The following is a 23,664-nucleotide window of genomic DNA, read 5'->3' on the forward strand; positions in this document are numbered from 1 at the left end:
GTATTCTATACATCATTATAAGATTACTACCTGATAGTAAGAATCCTCCCAAATACGGTCTAAATTTGGACTTTGTCCATCAGTGAAACGGCACACAACTGCCTTCTCTAGGGCATCCCATTGAGTGAGAGAGTCATAACACTACACCATAAAATGTAAGATTTAATATGGTTGTATATGTGACAGATCAATTACAAAATTCTGTAAAAACAATTGTTTCTCAGTCTTTCAGGTATGATAATTTATCATAACCCATATTTATTAATATACAAAGTATACTGCAATTATTACAGGCTAGCTATTATGCACTTGGTTGAAATAACTCAATATAGCAAGCATATGAAGCTATCTAATATTTTAATTTTACAACAAACACTAATTCAAGCTGATAAGAAAGTTCAGTTGCATTATATTTTAAATGTATTAAAATGCTGAAAATTTAAAGTAACATTTCACTGAAAGCACTATGAATACTATTATTAACTCCAACTGTTTTTCTATGTTAAAAAACAAATCTAAAAAATTTATAGTCAAAGCTAAGAAATATTAATTTTTTACCTTAAATATGGCATCATCCCAATGATCTATTTCTGCTTGTTCTGGCTCTTTGTCAGGCCACACAGTTGTCTCATACAACTAAATAAGGTACAAAGATTCACCGAGAAATTCTATATAAAAAATTTTACATTGTCAACACATACATAGCTAACTACATACATGTACTACTGTTCGGAAAGTAAGTTTGCTGTGCATATTCAGATATGCACATATTCAAATATGTAAATATCATATTTAACATTATCAACTAAAGACAAACTTTTTTAATGACTTTATTCACAAACAGCAAATCTATTCATTCTCTCAACAAACTAAACAGTTCATTACTACAGTAACTTTTATTCTAATTGATAGCAAGTAAAAAACTCATTATGTATAAAAATATATCTGAAAACACATGTAATAATAAAAATGAATAACTAATGTTGTGATATGCCTGACTATCATATGTCAGACAATCAAAACTCTTTAATATTTTCTGAATTTATTTATTTTTTGCTTTAAACTTACAAAGTTTTTCTCAAGAGCACCATAATATTCCTTATTTCAGTATCACATCAACAATACTATGCTAAAATGCCTAATTATAGAAAACAAGTGGTAGTTGACAGATACCTTACCTGAATATAAAGTTGTAAGGCTTTAGTATAATCACCTCTTGCCTCAAACTCAAGAGCTTGGATGCTTTCTGTCTGTGTATTTACAGAGTTACTGAAGATGCCTCTAACTACATCATAGTTGTTTAGAGATTTGTACAATCTGTAATAATATTTCATTCAAATATAAACTGAAGTCATTTCCTCAATTATTTCATAAGACTTCAACTTTATTTATACATGAAATATTAGTTATTAATATATATCTGTGATATAAACATTAACTTCAATTAATTCCTGAATATAGTAATAATAATTTGGGTCTGCACCATCAATATATATAAGTTTAAAATTGTAAGTGCTTAATAACAATTTAGTTTCTTTAATAAAAAGAGAAATTTTTATCTAAAAAAGTACCATTTGTAACTCATCACGTGGAAAAGTATTACTAAATTTTTGCCATCATAAATTATCAACAAATTCTTTATTTATTTATCTAAACTATAATAGGGTTATTTGGAATCAATATAATAATTGAGTTCTTTAACTAGCATTTTGAAGAAAAGTATAAAATGTTATAACAATGATCACTTCTAACCCTTAAGTAATAAGATAAAAACAATCTTACTCGGCAAGTTTTATCCATAACGACGTAGTTGGACTATTACTTCGATTCTCTCTACGTGACTTTTTGCTTTGATGTTTTGTTTCTTCTGTGGTTGATTTTATCAACATATCTTCCAACAACAAAATACCTGAAACAAGTATGAAAGTACACAAATAAATTACATTCTAGAAATTATCAGTAATAGAGAATCTTTTCCTTCATCATTATAAGAAATAAAGGAACAAATAATAAATTTTAAAAGGTAGATAAATAAAATACTCCAATCACAATCTATCTGACATGGAAACATTCTTTTTCATGGCAACATGAGGATACAGTATACAGCTACAGTTAATAATGGAACAGTAGCATTATATAAGAAACAAATCTTTTGAAAAATGTTGTCTTTTTATTAGACGTCACTAGTGTAAGCAATGTACAAGACATCATAGAGAACTTGTGTTACAATTTGTACATTGAAGTTTTGTATTTTTTTTAAATATTACTGTTACAGTTTCTTAATGTTTCACTGCCGTTGAAATAGACCCACATCCATGATTTTTTTTTAACTTTTACATAAAATAAAAAATAGCAAAGAATTTGGGATAATTTTGGCTTAGGTATCAAAACTCTCATTGTATGTTATCATGTGTGTCCTAATGCTACCTACCATCACTGTATGTTATCACGTGTCCTGATACAACCATCACTGCATTTATTATACTGAATATTACTAGTGTTTCTGATTATTACAATAAAACCCATGACAGGAATAGTTTATGTACAAAATACTAAAAGTTATGACATTTAGGATTTTTGATAAAGCTTGAAAAGGAATGTACAGTAGATAATACCTTACCAAGATTCTGTTGTCCACTTGCTTGGGAAACTTTACTGACCTCTTCAGGTTCTAATGGTAGATGTTGAACATTGTAGTAAGAAACTTCCTATGGAAAAAAACAAAAACTTTGTCTTTATCTCCAAAACAGACAACTATATCAAAGTACACCAATGTCATTAAAATTATTTTCTTTTAATCAGCTATGGTGTAAAACTATCAACTATAAATATAACATGTTTATATACTAAGCCTAACAAGAAAAAGATATTTTATTCTTCTGGAGGATGCAGAAGATAATTGTTATTGAAACAATTTAATAAATAAAAAAGTCCTGAAATTAGAAAGACAAAGCTCAACTTATCATCTGATAATGACAAAGCCTAATTTCAAAATTCCTAGTAAGCAAAGACAAAAAAAACATCTTCACAGTAATAATATGAATAAAAACATCAAAACTTTATAAAACTAAAACGATTTGTTAATGCTTCTCTTAATCTGTGAATCAGTGTAAAGTGATATTATATACAGTTTCAGACAAACATGACATGAATTTAAAGATGTGTAAATTGTATATTCTTAAACCCACAAATGTTTTAACTTTCACAGGCAAATTACTGGAAAAATATAACTAATTCTTTTCCAAAAAACCCAGTAATTTAAATATATGTACATACAACTCCACATAAAATAAATTTTATGATTTCTTCATCATTCTATCACACATTACAGGCAGTAACAATTACATAAACCAAACCTAAGTTTGTTTATCCACAATGATTAAAATATATATACTGTCACAATTTCAAGACTTTAGAAATACGTTTGTCTTCTATTTATATATATATAGCAAGAAAAAGAATAAAAACTATGGAGTCCAAAAGTACTTTTTTAAGGCTTAATCAAAATTATTTTTTCAGAATAGCATTACTTATTGGACACAATTTTAAAAGAAAATTCACAAACTAACACCACTTAAAAATCTTATTGCACTGATTTTAATTGTGTCACCATGACATTTTCTTCTGAGAGATAAAAGAAAGTGTTACAATACATATAAAATATTTCAAATAAACATTTTAGTAGATAGTTCAGATTTCTTGGGTTTATAAATATCTATGGTACTTTACATGAAGTATTATGCTAAAATAAAACAAGTATATTTATTTTAAGTTTTAGAAATATTATTTAAACAGCCATTTATACACTCTATTTGAACATTTTAAATCTGTTCTGGAAACTTTAACTGAAATTTTAAGAATATATTTAATGAAATTCTTACTATTTACAGAAAAAAAAAGCAGCCTATGCTTTCACATATTCACCATATGCCATTTCTTTGTACTTAACTGAGACATACCAATCATTAAATGTTATTTGTAGGGTTTAAAACAAAATACAACTTACTTCCACAAATCCAATAAAGGGTGGAAAAAACTGAACTGTCTGTTGAAGAATATTGTTAAAGACCTGGTTCAACTCATTACAAAAAACAACGTAATCATGGGGATTATTCTGCTCTTCTGATTGACACAATGCTTTTGCTATGGATGACATCAAAGTTTTGGCAACATTTTGATCCTTCTACAAAAGTTGAAAGAGGAGACTTGAATAAAAATTCAAAATGCACAACACATTTTTATTATTTTAATATTTAAACTAGTACAAAAGCCTGTTAAAATGAGAGGAACTATCCTTGAATAATTAGTAAAAATTGTAGAATTGACTAAAAGGAATTTGTCTGTACCTCCAAAATGCACCTACTCTTTACTTATTTCATTAGTCTTGAAGCAATTATTTAATCATCAAATCATTATTGGAAAGTATGCAGACATATGAATTTTTATCGTGAACAGACGTATGTGTGCACTCTGTAAGAGACTAATAGCTCTCTTGAGCCTTTTACACTGTATTCTAGGTCAGGAAGAAGAAAACACAATGCACATATTCTGATAAATTGTCAAGTGTACAAAGGATGATAGATATTTAGTAGTAATAAACGTTTATTTTTCTTTATGTTTTAAGACCAAGTGGTCAACATATCTGTTAAATGCCAACTGAATGCTTATTAATTAATATTTATTCACCACTTAAAACTCTTTTAAATGCTGATTATAATATTAGTAATAGCAGACCTATTTGTACTTTACTTTAATAGATAAACATAATGTAAGGCTTTGCTGAAATACTACTTGGTAAATTTTGTTTCTGGCTGCAACTCAATGTCATAAAGCTTCTGAATTAAGTTATGTTGCCATAACATCACTGAAGTTATCAAAAGTAAAGAATAAAAGCAAACCTTTCTAACATAATCAGCATGAATACTAAGCATTCAATAGTTGGTCTAAAAACAATCAAGTAATAGTTTTGTCACTAAGTGACAATGTATATTGCCGAGTATTACTGAAAAAGGAGAGTGAAAGTGTTTTTGACAGAGTGACAAAGGAAATAAGCCTATTATTATTAGTGATACTTTGATATATTCACATCTACTATACACATTCAAAACTACTGTATCTGTGTTGGGTTTTATTAGGGAAAAGCTGTATTGGGGTACACACTGCATCCACCACAGGGAAATGAGCCCTGGAATTTAGCACTGTAAGTCCACAAACTTCTTGCTATTACACTCGAGGAATTAATTCTCAGAGACGCAAATGAAGACCACATAAATATCACACCTTACACATTCTGTTCATTACCAATTCATTCAGCAATGAGGTTTACCTAGATTCACTAAATATCTTACCTAGCTTCAAAGAAAGAATTAAAATATTAGCCAAAAAATATTATCAGTTAGCTAGTACAAGAAACACACTAATACAACAATATTCAATGTTAACGGCAACATCCAACAATATTATCAGTTAGCTAGTACAAGAAACACACTAATGCAACAGTATTCAATGTTAACGGCAACATCCAACAATATTATCAGTTAGCTAGTACAAGAAACACACTAATACAATATTCAATGTTAAAGGCAACATCCAACAATATTATCAGTTAGCTAGTATAAGAAACACACTAATACAACAATATTCAATGTTAAAGGCAACATCCAACAATATTATCAGTTAGCTAGTACAAGAAACACAGTAATACAACAATATTCAATGTTAACGGCAACATCCAACAATATTATCAGTTAGCTAGTACAAGAAACACACTAATACAACAATATTCAATGTTAACGGCAACATCCAACAATATTATCAGTTAGCTAGTACAAGAAACACACTAATGCAACAATATTCATGGTTAACGGCAACATCCAACAATATTATCAGTTAGCTAGTACAAGAAACACACTAATGCAACAATATTCAATGTTAACGGCAACATTCAACAATATTATCAGTTAGCTAGTACAAGAAACACGCTAATACAACAATATTCAATGTTAAAGGCAACATCCAACAATATTACCAGTTAGCTAGTACAAGAAACACACTAATGCAACAATATTCATGGTTAACGGCAACATCCAACAATATTATCAGTTAGCTAGTACAAGAAACACACTAATGCAACAATATTCAATGTTAACGGCAACATCCAACAATATTATCAGTTAGCTAGTACAAGAAACACACTAATACAACAATATTCAATGTTAAAGGCAACATCCAACAATATTACCAGTTAGCTAGTACAAGAAACACACTAATGCAACAATATTCAATGTTAACGGCAACATCCAACAATATTCAATGTTAAAGGCAACATCCAACAATATTACCAGATAGCTAGTACAAGAAACACACTAATACAACAATATTCAATGTTAACGGCAACATCCAACACCTGACACACCCACCAGTCTCCATATTATATCTGTAACTTTTATACGTAATGTACTAATCATTTTTACGTTTTATTTCTTGTTTTTGGTTAACAGCTCAGGCACTACCTGGATATCAATATTTAGCATCCAGGTAGTGAAACTGGGAATTTCTTAGGGTACTTCTGTTTCTTTCCCACAACAAAATTCTGGGTGTAGAATCTATAGATCTCACCCATTGTCTTTGTGTTACTCCCCAGCCATGATCATGTTTATAATCTTTGGTTGTTTCTGCTTTTTGCTTGCACAAAAAGTTGCATGAAGGAAGTATAAGAATTATGTATTGGTCAAATCTTTTTTATTCTTGTACAAGTCTAAATCCTTACTCATTCGTGAGGGGTGAAGAGAAAAAAGGTTTTCTCTGAACACCATTAGTTGTGTTCAATCAAACACTCTCAGTATGAGGTTGAATGTCTTAAATAAAAAATGACTATCGTTATGTGATGACAATTACTATTATGTTATATCACAGACTGCATGAAAAGCCCTGGTACCAGCTGAAAGGCCTCATTAGTACTGGTCAAAATTCAGAGATTGTACAAAAAGTCATAAAATTTACTTTTATTCACAATGGTCAACAATATAAAATTGAAGATTGAATACAAACAACAATCTTAAAACCTAGTACTACATGAAACAATTATACTACACATGATTAAGGTAAAACAATCCATTATGTGATATCTAACGCAATGCAGTAAAGTAGTAAATTTATTTTATATTGAAAGTTCTCACACAATAACAAAGAATTATCTATATAGTTATTAAAATTAAACTAGCTCAAATAAACAGATAAATTGTCATAAATATAAACTCAAGAAAGGATTAAATTGGTGATAAAAACATCTTTATTCTTTGTTGTCTTTATCTCACTTCTTTCTTGTATATGTTTTTCTATTCTTACTTTGATGTGGCACAATTTTTAAATATTATTCAGTTTTATATTGTAATATTGCATTACAACTGATTTTATAGTATGAAAACTTCAAACTAATTTTTATTAAATGAATTCAAATCTAATGCTGAATATTATGTTCCTTTGCAATATCTACAAACATCTTACATTTCACTGTCAGGGCTTTAAGACACTTACATAATTCTGAACATGAAATAAGTTTTTTTCACAATTGTAGATCTACAAGTTTTCTGGCAATTTAACATTTTAGTTTTCCTCAAAGAATCTTCAAATTAATAAAAATACAGGTGCAGTCCCAGCCTATTCCTGGTAAAGGGGCTTAATAAAAACTTGAGGGGATTACACATCACTTACTGTGGACACATACATCGTACTATTTAAGAAGAGAACCAGGTTTAACAGTAAGCATTGATCACTGGAAGCAGCAGCTACAGGGAAGGTTAAGGAACATTTTAGGAAAGCTTCATTCCCAGCTGTCCCTAGTAAAATACACGTGTTTTTAATTTCATTTTATGCTGTTTTTTTTTTTCTTTTTTGTTATATAATAAATAAAATGTCAGTATGAAAATTGGACAAACAAAAACAATTATCCTTTTACTTTCTGATGGCTTATTTGCTTTTGTGTGTTTTTGGGTTATGATTAAGATACTGTACTGCTTGAATAAGCACTATTTTACACTGAAGTAGAAATTATTCATCAGAAAGTTTTCGGTCTTTATCTAATGACAATCACCAAGATTCTAGTTCTTTACATATATATTTATTACAAAAAATAATTCAATAAACCTGTGCTAAAGCTTGAAGTGGAGCAATGACAGAAGAATAGTTTATTTCTATGTATGGAAAGTCCCCGGTTCGATACTGACGGTACAAGGTGACCTCAGCTTCTCTTCTTGACCTCTGCTCTTTCAGCAGATCCTAAACAGACAATAAAACCTGACAAACAGGAACCCAAGAATACACATCATACCTTCACACACACACACATCTGAATTTATAAAATGTACTTAATAAACCAAATTTTAAAATAAGCTTAAGATCTCAATTTTATAAAGAAATATTGACAAAAAATCTTCAATCTTCCCTTGTAAAAAAATTACAACATTTGTTCTCTAGGTTTTCCTCTTCTGATTAGTAAGAAATTCAACATAAATTACTTATTATTATACAGAATAGATACCACAAAGGCTATGTGTAATTTTTTTTATAGCCTTCAATCTTATTTATTTAGGGAGTCATAAATTATAAAGTTAGATTCACTTGTCACACACACATACCTGCTACATCCTCTTCTTTTACAAATTGTCATTCGTGCATTATGATACTTTATACTATATTACTTTATAACCAATAAAAATATAAAGTTTAAATCTATGAAATGATATATTACATTGCTTTCTGTAGAGAGTACTATTTATTGCATTAGCAATTTGAAAGGTTCTCTTGATATGGTCATATTATCAGGTTTAAGATAAGACTTAAAGGCTCTTATGTTATAGTTAGAAAATTAAAGAAATTACTTTGTGTATGTTTTTATACTATGTGATTAGGTGCATTATTTAAGTAAACAAGAACTATATAGTGTACTAGTATCATTAATATAAAAAGTAGGTTAAGTTTCCTTAGCAACCAACAAAAACAACAAGATCTCAGGCAAGTGATAAATTTAGTGTTTTTCATGTATATTCTTTATTTAATATTATAAAAGTAAATAAATCAAAAATCAGAAACTCATTAGGTTAGACGAGTTAAGATAATGTAAATAAATAAATAAAACGTCTTCACAAATAGGTTGTGCTTCACATAATTTGACATGGTAATATGTGATACGCATGTGCCAAGTGATTTACAGCTTGTGGCTGGATTAATAGTTAGACGGATCACACAGCAATTAAAAAAAAAAAAAAAAAAATAAGCAGACACATATATACTATTATGAGCCTTATGTTATTCAGGATAAACATTTATGGTTTACTGTTAAAATCTGAAGTCATTTTAAAAAGAAAGAAAAGGTAACTTAGGATATTTGAAATGAGTCAATCAGTGATGTAGTGAACCTGACGATGACCCAAACGAGCCGTTTTTACATATATAGTGCAGAGTTAGGATAGAGAAAATTTAACAAGAACAAAAACATTTGAAATTTATCTAGAAGACTTTAAGAGATTACAGAAACGAAATATGGCAGATTTCAGAGGAAATCAAGCATCTTAACATGCAAACCACTTTACACGGGGATTAACCAAAACTCTGACTCAAGGTATTTACTGACAATTTTTTTAGTAAGAATAATTAATTAAAAAAATGATTTTCTGTGCACAATAAATGATTCATAATTTTTACTGAAAGCTTGCTAACTTTTGTGAAAGTGGGAAAAAACAGTTTAAAAGTCATAGTATGGTAACTGATTGTTACTTTGGAATTAAAAAGTCAGTCATAGAAAGAGGGAGAAGGTTAAATCTAGCTGGGACTAAATATGATTTTATTTATATAATTCTTCTGGTAAAGAAAACATGTAACTGATGCAATTTTTACAACTTCAACCTTTTTTTTTACTTTACTTTAGCCTAACATAATGCTTCACTATCACATTGGTAAGCAATGCAGATAAATCAAGTCAACGATTTCATTATTACCTAAAAAAAAAACCAAATGCCAAAATACTAAAATGCCAGCATCCCCTGGTTGAATATTAGAATGAAAACAAAACAAAAGAACAAAAGTACTTAATCTGTATACAAACAAAGCATGTCGATAAAAATGACAAACGATTTGAAGTTTGTTATGCTCTTAAATACCTTTTTGTATCATTAGAATACAACTGCACATATGAAAAAAATACTAGTAAAATATCATTGAAACAGTTCACGAAATTTACTTAAAAACTTATTTTTACCACACCTTAGCCCTAAACACTTCAGTGTTTTTATTAATAAGGCTTAGAAACTAATCCTACACCATTATGTTTTATCAGTAATATTTTCCATTACTACTATTCAGATATTTGTGAAGCTTTATTTCACTTGAATTATCATAGTATTTTTGTAAACCCAAGTTAACTTAACTTAAAAGTATACATGCCAATAAAAAATAACTTACATCTCTCATATTCTTGAGCCTTACAGCCCTTTTAACAAATACAAGTCGATAACTTACATCTCTCATATTCTTGAGCCTTACAGCCCTTTTAACAAATACAAGTCGATTCCTTTCTTGATCTTTTACAAAGCGTCTTTTCAATCGTAAAATGTCTGAAACTGAACTTGAATCTGTTACATAAAAAAACAAGATGAAAGAAAAACTAAAGAAATTTTACTCTTTTTGTTTGTTTTTTTAAGTACAAAAACAAATTAAAAGCTGAGAATGGTTTGTTTGTTTGTTTTGAATTTTGCACAAAGCTACACAAGTGCTAGCCGTCCCTAATTTAGCAGTGTAAGACTAGAGGGAAAGCAGCTAGTCATCAACCCCCACCACCAACTCTTGGGCTACTCTTTTACCAATGAATAGTGGGATTGACCATCACATTATAATGCCCCCATGACCAAAAGACTGAACATGTTTGTTGTGACGGGAATTCAAATCAGCAACCCTTGGATTAGGAGTCGTGCCTTAACCACCTGGCCATGCTGGGCCAAAGGCTGAGAAAAAAATATATGTTACTTTAAATATTTTGTTTTTTTATCTCAGGAAATAACTTTATGAATTTCATTTTATGAAATTTCTGCTGTATTTTAAAATAAAAACTTGTCACCAAAAGAAAAACAAAATATTCTTAAATCTAGGGCTCTTAGTTTTGTAAAATTATTGCAATAGTGAAAAATGTGACATATTTTTGGTTTGTCCCATCAAAATAATTATTCACAGAAAATAAAGTTAATAATCAAACAAATAAAACATGATCCTTACTTTCTAACTAATTAAATGTTGTCCTACCTGATGTACTATCAACTTCATCTGAAACAGCTTTTAAACTTCTGCCATCTTTTGTTTGTAGATTAGAAGCAGGTACTTTTGTTTTTTTTCCAACAGTAAATAGCAGAGAAGAACCACTTGATCCCATGGTGGCACCAGTTGCTTCCAGTGATCCCAACTGTTCCATGGTGTTGACTGAGCTTTGTGTTAGCCAGTTGTAAGTCTTTGGTTTTTCTCCTGACATTAAATGTTATATAATTGAGAACAAAGATAGAAATAAAACAAAAGTTTAAACTATATTTTTAAGATTTGTGCCTCTCAAAACGTTCATTTTATATTTCGTTGAAGCCCAACCGAAAAGTTTATGCATATAAATTATATTTTCATTTCATTTCAAATAATTTAACATAAAGAAAGTCGTAAAATTATCTACCAATAAGCTTTACAATCTCATAAGAAACAAGAAAAATATGAAATAAGAAAAGTTTATGCATATAAATTATATTTTCATTTCATTTCAAATAATTTAACATCAAGAAAGTCGTAAAATTATCTACAAAAAGCTTTACAATCTCATAAAAACAAGAAATTTTACGATGCCATAAAATATAAAGTACAGGAGCTATAATCATATGGATATCAAACTTCTTGACATATTGATGAACTAAGTTAAAGCCAATAACATACTATCTAAAATATTCAACATCACAGCAGGAGTGTCACAAGGATCCATCCTTCTGCTCCTCCTATATATTTCATTTGTTAACGAAATTCCCTTCCCCAAATTAATGTATACGTACAACTCCCAATATGAATGATATTGCAGTCCGGAGTATACCCAGAAACCATACCATTGCCGCAACTTGTATACAAAAATCGCTAGAAGTAATCTTGAAATGGTGCAACAAACAGAGAGTGATACTTAATTAACTAAAGGACATGCTATAACTTTCTACAGAAAACTACTCAAACACAGGATTACACTTAAGAAAATTAAAAGAATGCTAGGAGATACACAAATGAGTATTAGCAATAATATACAATTCCATGGAATTACCTTTGACACCAGATTAACATGGAATAAATACAATCAGAACATACATGCCTCAATCAGAAAATGCACGAATTACACAAATGTAACTGCAGGCAAACATGCAATTTGCACACCCACAATCACCCTAAAAATATAAAAAAAACATTTGCTCACCCACTCATAGAATACAGTTGTCAAATAACCTATGATATGTCCAAAAACAACCTTAAAAAACATTAAATTCAACAAAATGACAGCCATAAGACTCCCAACATTTACCCCTGAATAATACATAAGTAGATTAAGGAACCTTCTTACATTAACAGAACTATCTTTTAAATTTTACAAAAAAGAAGAGAAACAAAACAGCCTGATGGCAACAATACACAAAATCTCAAGTGCTCCTCTTAAACACACCACACCATATAATCTATTTCTCAAGAAGAACAAAGCAACTGAAAACATATGCACACAAAGGATGAACCATTATGCCATGTCTAACAGCTAAGATACAGGACAAATATATTATTTGGCATCTGTCCTGTGAAAATGGGTTTTCTCCAGGCATTCTGATTTCTCTATACATCTAAATTCAACCAGACATTGGATGGTTGACCTCTGCTCTCCTGAATATTGCCATTAGCCTATCCCAGTAATAACAAACAAATTGAAACTTGAAAACATTTAAACAAATTTGATATTACAATCAAAATTTACTTTATTTCAGTACTAATAACTATTCCAATCTAATATCTTAACTAAAACCATGCAATATAAAAACTTAATACATGGAATGCATGCATGGATCTCCTTGTCTCATCTGTCTCATGCTCTGACATTCCCATACTGAGTTCTTCAACTCAACTGCTGCTGGACAAGAAGACACTTTACCTGACTTTCTCTGCAGTTGTCTGGTGACTCTGTGGTTATTCTCCCTTTTAACAGGCTTATTTCTGCAAGTACAACTTAAAACTAAATTTACTAAAACAACTAAATCTCTCATGCAGTATCGAAGGGGAAGAGTTTACGAGAAGGGCAGACAAACAAAAAGTGTTTTGTTTTCTTTCAAACTAAAATACTGTCACATATAGTTTCTTTTTAAATTAAACTTGCACACATAGCTTTATCTTTCATATAAAAAGAGTGCTTAAATGCACCAATTTTTTGGACTATAAAGATGTAAATTGCAATGCATTAGCTTACACTAGATAACAAATTTTGTATCAGGACTAGCTGAAAACTGGATATTCAAACTTTTAGGTTACTAAAATACTACAAGTCTTCAATGTGTATGGTCTATAAACGAGAAAAATGTAAAATCTTTTAACGCTCCTAGTTATTAAACTTAATTCAGCAAGTTATATCACTTCGTATACATTAATAGTTACCAGGGTCCATGCTAGCTGTAAATTGTGGATTTGCCTGAGTTGCACGAAGGTGCTGTCCTCCAGACATGCTGTGTGTATAACCAGATGCTCCAGTCTGAAGACTTCCTAATGTACTATCTGGTAATAGGGTTTCTGCAAACATGGGTGTCATTGCAGAATGACGTTGCCTCCAAGAGGATGAAATGTTATAAATCTGAAATAACAAACTCTTCATGTACAATTGTGAAAAAAAAAAAGAGTAAGATAAACCTAAGGATAGAACTGCTGAACCAGGAAAGAAATATCCTAAAATTTTAACACATTTCTTTGGGCATGAAACGTTTCTAACAATCTAAGTACACTACAAAGTAGTATATAACCTGTTACATCACAATCCTCTTCAGCATGAGGTTGTAATAATTTTTTTTATTATTATTTTCAAGGATATTCTCCTGCATGCTTCAAATTAGAAGATTAGTATTCCCAAATTATCCATACAAAGTATGACACACCATATATGAGTTGACAGTATACCTGGAGCATGGTCTAAATGATCTTACATATAAAAAGAAATTCAAATGCTCATAATCACAAGCATACAGTTAAGGAAAATTTTTCCAAAAATCTGTTGTTTTAAAAATACTGTAAAATTTATTACAACTTACCTGAAATTTACAGTCTGATAATGGATTCTGAAATATTTTACGATTGTAATCTGGACTCAGAGATGTTAATTGCATAAGTAGAAAAGTTCCATACTCCAGAAACTTATCTTCTGTAGGAGGTGAATACATTTGTTGAAGCAAAGTCAAAAATCGTTCTTTAGTTCCACTAGGTAGTCGAGAAGGGTTGCTCCAGAAATTATTCACCAGAAGCCTGAGTAACATACATATCAGCATTATAATGTGTCTCCAAAACTTAAAAATGCTAAAATAATTTCAACAATTAACACAAAAATGAGGACACTTTGTTATATTTTACAGAACAAATTAATTAAACACTTTATAAAGTATATATTAAAAACGAAATACTTTGTTAAACATCACTGCAAAAGATTGGTGTGTGTATTAAAACTCAGATAATTAAGTTTAAATTATCTAAAACTATCAATAAAACTGAAACTTACTTACAAACTGTTTGATAATAAGTAAATACTAAATTTTGTATCTGAAGTTGAAATATATTGAATTATAATGTTTCTTTGTTTTTAGTTAAACACAAAGTTGACTGATATATATTGGAATATCCAATAATGTTTTTTTGTTTTTAGTTAAACACAAAGTTGACTGATATATATTGAAATATCCAATAATGTTTCTTTGTTTTTAGTTAAACACAAAGTTGACTGATATATATTGAAATATCCAATAATGTTTCTTTGTTTTTAGTTAAACACAAAGTTGACTGATATATATTGAAATATCCAATAATGTTTCTTTGTTTTTAGTTAAACACAAAGTTGACTGATATATATTGAAATATCCAATAATGTTTCTTTGTTTTAAGTTAAACACAAAGTTGACTGATATATATTGAAATATCCAATAATGTTTCTTTGTTTTTTGAAATATCCAATAATGTTTCTTTGTTTTTAGTTAAACACAAAGTTGACTGATATATATTGAAATGTCCAATAATGTTTCTTTGTTTTTAGTTAAACACAAAGTTGACTGATATATATTGAAATATCCAATAATGTTTCTTTGTTTTAGTTAAACACAAAGTTGACTGATATATATTGAAATATCCAATAATGTTTCTTTGTTTTAAGTTAAACACAAAGTTGACTGATATATATTGAAATATCCAATAATGTTTCTTTGTTTTTTGAAATATCCAATAATGTTTCTTTGTTTTTAGTTAAACACAAAGTTGACTGATATATATTGAAATATCCAATAATGTTTCTTTGTTTTTAGTTAAACACAAAGTTGACTGATATATATTGAAATATCCAATAATGTTTCTTTGTTTTTAGTTAAACACAAAGTTGACTGATATATATTGAAATATCCAATAATGTTTCTTTGTTTTTAGTTAAACACAAAGTTGACTCATATATATTGAAATATCCAATAATGTTTCTTTGTTTTTAGTTAAACACAAAGTTGACTGATATATATTGAAATGTCCAATAATGTTTCTTTGTTTTTAGTTAAACACAAAGTTGACTGATATATATTGAAATATCCAATAATGTTTCTTTGTTTTTAGTTAAACACAAAGTTGACTGATATATATTGAAATATCCAATAATGTTTCTTTGTTTTAAGTTAAACACAAAGTTGACTGATATATATTGAAATATCCAACAATGTTTCTTTGTTTTTAGTTAAACACAAAGTTGACTGATATATATTGAAATATCCAATAATGTTTCTTTGTTTTTAGTTAAACACAAAGTTGACTGATATATATTGAAATGTCCAATAATGTTTCTTTGTTTTTAGTTAAACACAAAGTTGACTGATATATATTGAAATATCCAATAATGTTTCTTTGTTTTTAGTTAAACACAAAGTTGACTGATATATATTGAAATATCCAATAATGTTTCTTTGTTTTAGTTTTTGAGTTAAACACAAAGTTGACTGATATATATTGAAATATCCAATAATGTTTCTTTGTTTTTAGTTAAACACAAAGTTGACTGATATATATTGAAATATCCAATAATGTTTCTTTGTTTTTAGTTAAACACAAAGTTGACTGATATATATTGAAATATCCAATAATGTTTCTTTGTTTTTAGTTAAACACAAAGTTGACTGATATATATTGAAATATCCAATAATGTTTTTTTGTTTTTAGTTAAACACAAAGTTGACTGATATATATTGAAATATCCAATAATGTTTCTTTGTTTTTGGTTAAACACAAAGTTGACTGATATATATTGAAATATCCAATAATGTTTCTTTGTTTTTAGTTAAACACAAAGTTACACAATGAGCTATTTTTGTTGTGTCCAAAATGGGTATATAAACCTGATTTTTAGTGTTATAAGCCTTCAAACTTACTGCTGAGCCAATGGGGTTAAACACAATAAAGATCTTCAAAATGTTATTTTTTAGTTGTTTTTTTTTAAACAGAGCAACAAGCTATATCAAAGACTACTACTATATGTTAAATAAAATTAGTTGTAAAGATGAAATAAACAAAACATCTGAACCAGTTTTGCTTATGTTTCCAGAAAAAAAAAATCTTCTCATTTTAAATGCTATACTTTTGGATGGGCAAGGAGATTTGTTTACACAGAGAACTCTCTAGTCTATTTTAATATTAGTCATATAATACGGAAGAATAAACAAAGTATGACTCAAATGTAATGTGCTACTTTTGAAAAATGAAATATCACACACTAATAATTCTATATTGGACACAGACATACAGTTTAAGGTTCTAAAATAAATATATCAAACTTTCTATTACATAGCAAACTGACCATTATTTTTATATTTCAATCATTTTATCTCTTATAAATTTCTACACTGTATATTGTCTTAGGGGCCTCCTAGGAAATGTGCCATGCAATCAGATATACCATTCATAGACAGTTTTATTTATTTTTCACATCATAATGTAGTTTTACATGAAATTTAACAAAAGCAGAAATTGTATCTCAGAACAGGTGGTATGGGCATTAACACTTTAAAGTACAGAACAACAATTCGACTTTCCTAGGTAATCTCCAGGTCAGAACTTTGTTCTCTGCTTTATTAGTAAAAGTGTTAATACCCATACCAGCCGTTCCAAGATACATTTTTACTTCAAGTGGGTTTCTCGTTACCATTAAAAGCAGAAAATATACTACAGGAAGAAAAAGATTAAAAGTCCTTATGGTTTGAAAATAGTGTTTTATTACTGAAGGAAAATTCACTTAGTCAAAATGTTTTTAACTTTGATGATACAGAACTGAATATGCCATACTTAAGTGTACAATTAATGTAGAAGCTAAAACTTAATCTTATGAATCACTTTAAATTAAATTTATACCTTAGAGCAATGTTTTGATCAGCAAGACCTAAAAGTAAAGTCTCCTTAGCTAGTCGAGTAATTTCTTTTTCCTTTGCTCCACTTTTCATGCTGAAAAACATTTTTTTATATGTAAAACCAACATAACATATCCACTTTTAATAGAAGTCTATTAAAGCCTTAAACTTACAATTACTGATTCTGTATGGATTCCAAAGTCTTTTTAAACTAGCTTTTCTAAAACTATTTATGTTTGAGGTTCCATGACTTTGGTGATTACACACACGAGTCACACACATACACACATATATATATAATTTAACTAAAAATACTATCAATATTGTAATTGATTCCACACCACAGACTACAGATTGGTAACTAAAAAATTAAAATCACTTGGAAAAAAGTAAGATAAAAAATTTTTTTGATAAATTTCAAATACTTAATGTGACTAAATGGAAATTTGGATAAACGTACAAAAAAATGTTAAGAAAAAATAAATGAGCCCTTAGTGAGTAAGAAAACACTTCCAATGACTAAAATGAAATGTGAAACAATACCATACCGTTACATTCCAGATGTGTTGATTATAAGGACCATCACTTACTGAGTCTTATGTTTTAAAATGAAATAGATTATACTGTTCAACAGCTAAAACAGAAAATGCATTCTTAGATAAAAAACCATTAACTTAAAGAAACATATAAAACCATGTGAATTCTTGTGGCCCATACAGTAACCAAGTATTGAATCACTTAAAGGAAAAATAAAGTAGCAACAGGCTCTTGCCTGCAAGTGACAACTAATTTATACAAAGAAATGGAAACTACTGTGATTGTATAATCTTAATTTTGAAAGAGCTGTTTCTCGGTAGTGTTGAAATGGTAAATCTATAAAAAAAAAACAACTTTAGAATGTTATTCAGAAACTGGAATCTACAAGATAAATTTAAAGAAATATCCTAATGGTTTTATGAATATGACTTTAATCACAACTAATGTCTACTTTGTGCAATTAAGACATTGCTATAAATTTACAATAACTGGCAATAACAGCAAAATTATGTTTATCTTTGATAGCATCAAGAATATGTAGGTGTGATGCACATTGTTTCTATGTCTTATGAGCACATGTAAAACTCACAAAAGAGGGAAATCACTCATTCTAATATTTCAAGCTACACTTGTAATCTAATGAAAACTACAGAAAACCAGTATTAAATACACTGCTGGTTTGACCTGATGTTAATTCAAACTCTTAACCTAACTTTAATGTAATGTATAAATTAAATTCAGTATATGCACTTGTTGAAATGATAATAACAGCCTATATGATTACCTATTAGTTGCTTTATTTATTAATTATCTCCACCACTGAAGGTGACAGATGTTATGTTTTTACCCCTGTGTGAGAGTATGTGTATTTGTCAGCAAGATTTCTCAAAAATGGCTGAATGGATTTGGATGAAAATTGGTACATATTTAGACTATGATCCAAATTAGAAGTGATTAGTTTTTGGAGGGTTAAGGTCAAGAATATCCAAAAAATATTTATATGTTAACACAAAGATCAATTCTTCCTCCATTTTTGCTCTTTAACTCAATAAATAATGAGCTCTGATGAAACATATGTTGAATATTATTCCTCATTGTCCTGTCAAAAATGGTACGTGTTCATTGATAACTCCAAATGTTTATACACACTTTTGTATTCATTGAGAGGTAAATCTTGTATGGCATGGTCTGTACTCTACTGAGTGCTCTTCTAATTAGTCACTAATTTAGTTTTAATATTAAATGCTAATCATTAAAAGTGATTACCAATTAATTTTTTATAATTAACAAAATATTTCTACCACCATTATGTCCGAGTGTTTCTACTGATAGATAACCACTAAGCAGTTCATTGTTTATATCTGCAATTAGTTTCACGTCTGGAATATAATAAGCAAAACATAATATTAAAATGAATGTTTTTAAACAAACAGCTTTAAAAAAACAATTGGAAGTATACCAACATTAAACTGTTAGACATCATTAAAGACAACATTAATTTACAGTTATAATCCATCACTCCTTCTCACACATTTGAAAATGGTATATTAGTAGATAAGTACACAAAACTCTAAGCATACAGTTCACAAAATTAAAACATACGTATCTGAATACGCTTTCCATATTCAAAAATTAAAAATACTTCAATATAAAACATTATAGACAAAATTTGAAGTAAATAATTCAAAAATTAAAATATATATATCTTGGGCTATCTGTGTTATTGGTATAGAAACCTGAATTTTAGTAATACAAGTCCATAGACATACAGTTGAACCACTGGGAAGCCTGGATAAAATTTCCATGTTTGAAAATTACAAATTGATACAACACAACGTACTATAGATAAAATTTTCACAAACCTAAAATTAGCATAAACGTCCATAATAATCTGGTACATAACTTCTCTAATTAGTGGGTTCAGCTGAGACTGAAGCTTAACAATCATGGGAAGCACCTCTAGAAAATTGTCTAATGTCAGCTGAGGAAGAAGGCCTTTAATGGCCTGCAGAGAAAACTTCTTGACTAAGTCATCTCTGAAACATAATTGCATTAACAATTAGGAATAATAATCAATCCAGGTTTTATTGTTATAGGGAAGTAAATCTGTGATCTCACCTCCATTTTATACAATATTCAAAGATATTATTAACAGAAAAAAAATTCAAACCATTTAGAAAAGATTAAACTATCTACATGCTGAAATAGAGATTGGATCAGTTATAAATATTTTCCAATAAAAAAAAAACATAATTCATTTTTTTTCTCACCACCCATACAGGCACAGCACAATCACATGAAACGATTTAAGAAATGGTTGCAAAATAATAAGAAAAATGATAAAATGCATCTAGTTTTTACAGTAAAAATAAATGTAAAGTTATACTGTATATGAAACTATACTAATTCTAGAATAACTTTTTAAGTGTCTTTTTACTTTAAAAATTCAATGTAATATTAACACATTAAAAAACCTTACCTAAAAACCTTTATTGGTTTAGTGATGAGATGTTTTTAGTATCTAGTTTAATGTATAACAAAAATATTAAAGATACGTTCTCATTTAAAGTAATTTTTTTTTCTTGCTAACTAACTAACCAGCTTTTGCTCAGATAAGAAATGTCACAAGTAACATTTAACTTTGTTAAATAAATAACATGGGATGATAATTATACTTCAAGTTAAACATCGACTAAATACCATAAAAACATCCATATCGTGTAAAAAGTAATTTCAAAACACAATTATTTTTTTGTTTCATGAAATCTATTTTGCAATGAATAAAATACCTTTAAAAGAACTTCCACACACAGCTGAGCCTCATTTTTGTAAATCATACATTTTGCATTAAATAAATGTGAGCCAGAGACTGGAGCTTGTTGTGCAGTTTTTATCATTTAAACCAACTAATTTCTTAAAATATTAAAAATTATCAGAAACAGGATAAACTTATATTAGAAATAATTTCTTGAATGTTAAGCAGGTGTTTACTACAATACACTTGTTGCATTGCTTAAAACTTAAATATTTTGATACAGATGTGGAAATAGCCAACAGTCAGAAGGCCTACAACAAATCTATTTGTTTGTATGAATGAATACTAGGCCTCACTAGGCCTAGAGTAGTGTGTTTCAAATAAGTCATGATCTGCTAAAATTGGAATTTTTAACGTTGTTTTTGATCAATCACTAATGCAAACCCAAAATTAATATAAAATAATCCTTCTTCTCACCACTACTGAAAATATGAGTTTTAATAGAAGTTTCTGTTATTGTTAATAAACTGATTTCTTTGTCAGAAAACAATCGTGTATTATCAAAACTTGAATTAATTGCTCAATTTTTAAACCTCAGAATACCCAAACTGGAATATCAAGTATATCTGATTCACTTAAACCAACCTGTGAGTTATCATCTTCAAAATGCCTTTGGTTTTTAGTTCATTAAAACCTCCTTGGATACACTCGACACGAGACCCCACAACTTCCATGATTAACATTGTGAAATTTCCATGTACTTTGGGTAACAGGAACAATAACTTCTGTAAAAATCTGAAACATATCTTTACATATAGTCTGTAAATAAGACAAAACATTATTTTATATGCAGCAACTTATGATGTTATAAAATATGTTTATTATTGACAGAATTTTTGCTATAAATATATACTAGCTGCTTCACATTTTGTTCTAATTAAATGTTTTTTATCTTATGATGGTAATGTATAACATGAATATATGTCTTCCTTCATTTTCCTATGTAACTGATACAAAATCATTATAAGAAACCTACAAGTTACCAAAATATATCATGTTATATGACTAGTATTAACAACAATTGTAATAACTCAGACTGACAAAAAAACTTAAATTATAGTTTTTCTCCTCTTATTGTGCACAGTAATTGGCACAAAAATTACCTGGATTACAAAGTCAAATTGTATTTCAAACAGTAAACATTAGAAAATTGAAATTATAATGCACTGACTGTTCATCATTTATACTTAAAAAAAAAAAGAAACAGATAAAACAAGTGAAATATGACAATCAAGAACAGTGAATGTCTGATAAAATAATTCATGTTCTACTACCAGAAAATTACATTGGAATAATAACAGCAAATGAAACTTTAAACTGGTCATGAAGCTCAGCTCAAAGACCAATGGTTCAGGAACCTTGGCAGCTCCCGAGCCAAAAGAGTTTATGTGCTCTTTAGTACATTCTAAGTATCAAATAAAAGTGAATTAACATACCGGTCAGCAATAGGTGGAAAGTGAAGGTGCATTTTGTTCACACAGGTAATAAACTGGTCTTGTTTGCTATTACTAAGCTCTGTCAAATGTTGTGCTACAGAGTTCTGAAAAGTTTCATCAGGAGACCCTTCTTTCTCCTCCATATACTTCAGAACCATCCCTATTACTTCCGAAGCAGATGCATAAACTTCTTTGTACTTGAATGTTAAGTTTGATGCCAGCAAATTAAGAAACCTACACAAGTTCAAGTGTAAAGAACTACACATCACAATAATTCATGAAAATTGTAAGCTTACTAAAATTTTACCTTAGTGTTACAGAACTGATGAAGAAAACTTTAGCAGAGATAAAAAATCCTTAATTTTTGTCAAAAATCATGACAGAAGTTGAACAAAACAAAATAAACAACCATTTTTTTTTTCCATTTAGGCATCCAGAAAGTGCTGTTTAGAGCACTAAACACATTTGTTTTCCAACCAGTTTAACATAAAAGAAAGTTTAAATGAGTGATGTTTAAACACATTCGTGAATAAAATGTATCACTCTGTGTATAAAGATCTGAACAATTCATCGTTGTTTTCACATTAAATAACGTTTAAGCCTTACTTATTAAAACAGCTATCACACTTAGTAAATACAATGATTTATACAAACCTTGCTTTCTCAGATTTTCCAGCTGTGTTGGAATATGGAGAAAGATCATTAGCTAACACAATTCCTGACAGCTGTATTCCAACAAGATTTTCTTTCCTTGTAATGTCAGTCATGCACATCTGATTACATATAATCCTAAAGTGAAATTTTAAAAAATATTTTATTTTATTCAATCTTACTTGAAAATGTGGTTTATGCCATATTTTGAATAAAACAATATAAATATATTTCTACATTTTGTTAGTTTATGTTTCTTGTTTCTATAAAACCAAATAATATTTTTTTTATTTTCCATGTATAAGGAAATATATTAGGAAAATGCTTGAAATTGGAATTCCAATCTCTTTTAACAGCAAATTCTGAAAAGTTCATAAATGAAAATATTCCACAAAGATTGTAAGATGGTCAATAAAACAGAATTTATTTGATGCTTCTGAGCCAGTAATAGTTAAATAAGTCAGAAACAAATATAAAACTTTCCTCACCCAGAGCTCTCATTGGCCACAAAAATCATGTTTAAATCAAACACTCAGCAACTTTAAAAATCAACTGAAGCATA

At 28.8% G+C, this 23,664-nt stretch overlaps 1 protein-coding gene across 3 annotated transcripts in view; it reads right to left on the reverse strand.

Annotated features, from left to right (window-relative positions):
* The window catches only part of LOC143238700 (DNA-dependent protein kinase catalytic subunit-like), a 191,160-nt gene that overhangs the window by 50,829 nt on the left and 116,667 nt on the right, over positions 1 to 23,664 (reverse strand). For all 3 annotated transcript variants that reach the window (XR_013020719.1, XM_076479155.1, XM_076479154.1), the window contains 16 exons: positions 23,106 to 23,240; positions 22,452 to 22,685; positions 21,601 to 21,750; positions 20,063 to 20,236; positions 17,668 to 17,757; positions 14,337 to 14,547; positions 13,693 to 13,885; positions 11,293 to 11,508; positions 10,516 to 10,628; positions 8,146 to 8,277; positions 4,007 to 4,183; positions 2,621 to 2,708; positions 1,783 to 1,909; positions 1,179 to 1,317; positions 559 to 636; positions 31 to 141 (listed from right to left, as the gene is read on the reverse strand). Coding sequence is in view for 2 of the 3 variants with exons in the window: in XM_076479155.1 (XP_076335270.1) it covers positions 31 to 141; positions 559 to 636; positions 1,179 to 1,317; positions 1,783 to 1,909; positions 2,621 to 2,708; positions 4,007 to 4,183; positions 8,146 to 8,277; positions 10,516 to 10,628; positions 11,293 to 11,508; positions 13,693 to 13,885; positions 14,337 to 14,547; positions 17,668 to 17,757; positions 20,063 to 20,236; positions 21,601 to 21,750; positions 22,452 to 22,685; positions 23,106 to 23,240 (2,368 nt within the window). In the remaining variant the exon portion in view is untranslated. The remainder of the gene's footprint in view (positions 1 to 30; positions 142 to 558; positions 637 to 1,178; positions 1,318 to 1,782; positions 1,910 to 2,620; positions 2,709 to 4,006; positions 4,184 to 8,145; positions 8,278 to 10,515; positions 10,629 to 11,292; positions 11,509 to 13,692; positions 13,886 to 14,336; positions 14,548 to 17,667; positions 17,758 to 20,062; positions 20,237 to 21,600; positions 21,751 to 22,451; positions 22,686 to 23,105; positions 23,241 to 23,664) is intronic.

This window comes from Tachypleus tridentatus, chromosome 13 (genome assembly GCF_004210375.1).
Source record: "Tachypleus tridentatus isolate NWPU-2018 chromosome 13, ASM421037v1, whole genome shotgun sequence".
Taxonomy (NCBI): Eukaryota; Metazoa; Arthropoda; class Merostomata; order Xiphosura; family Limulidae; genus Tachypleus; species Tachypleus tridentatus.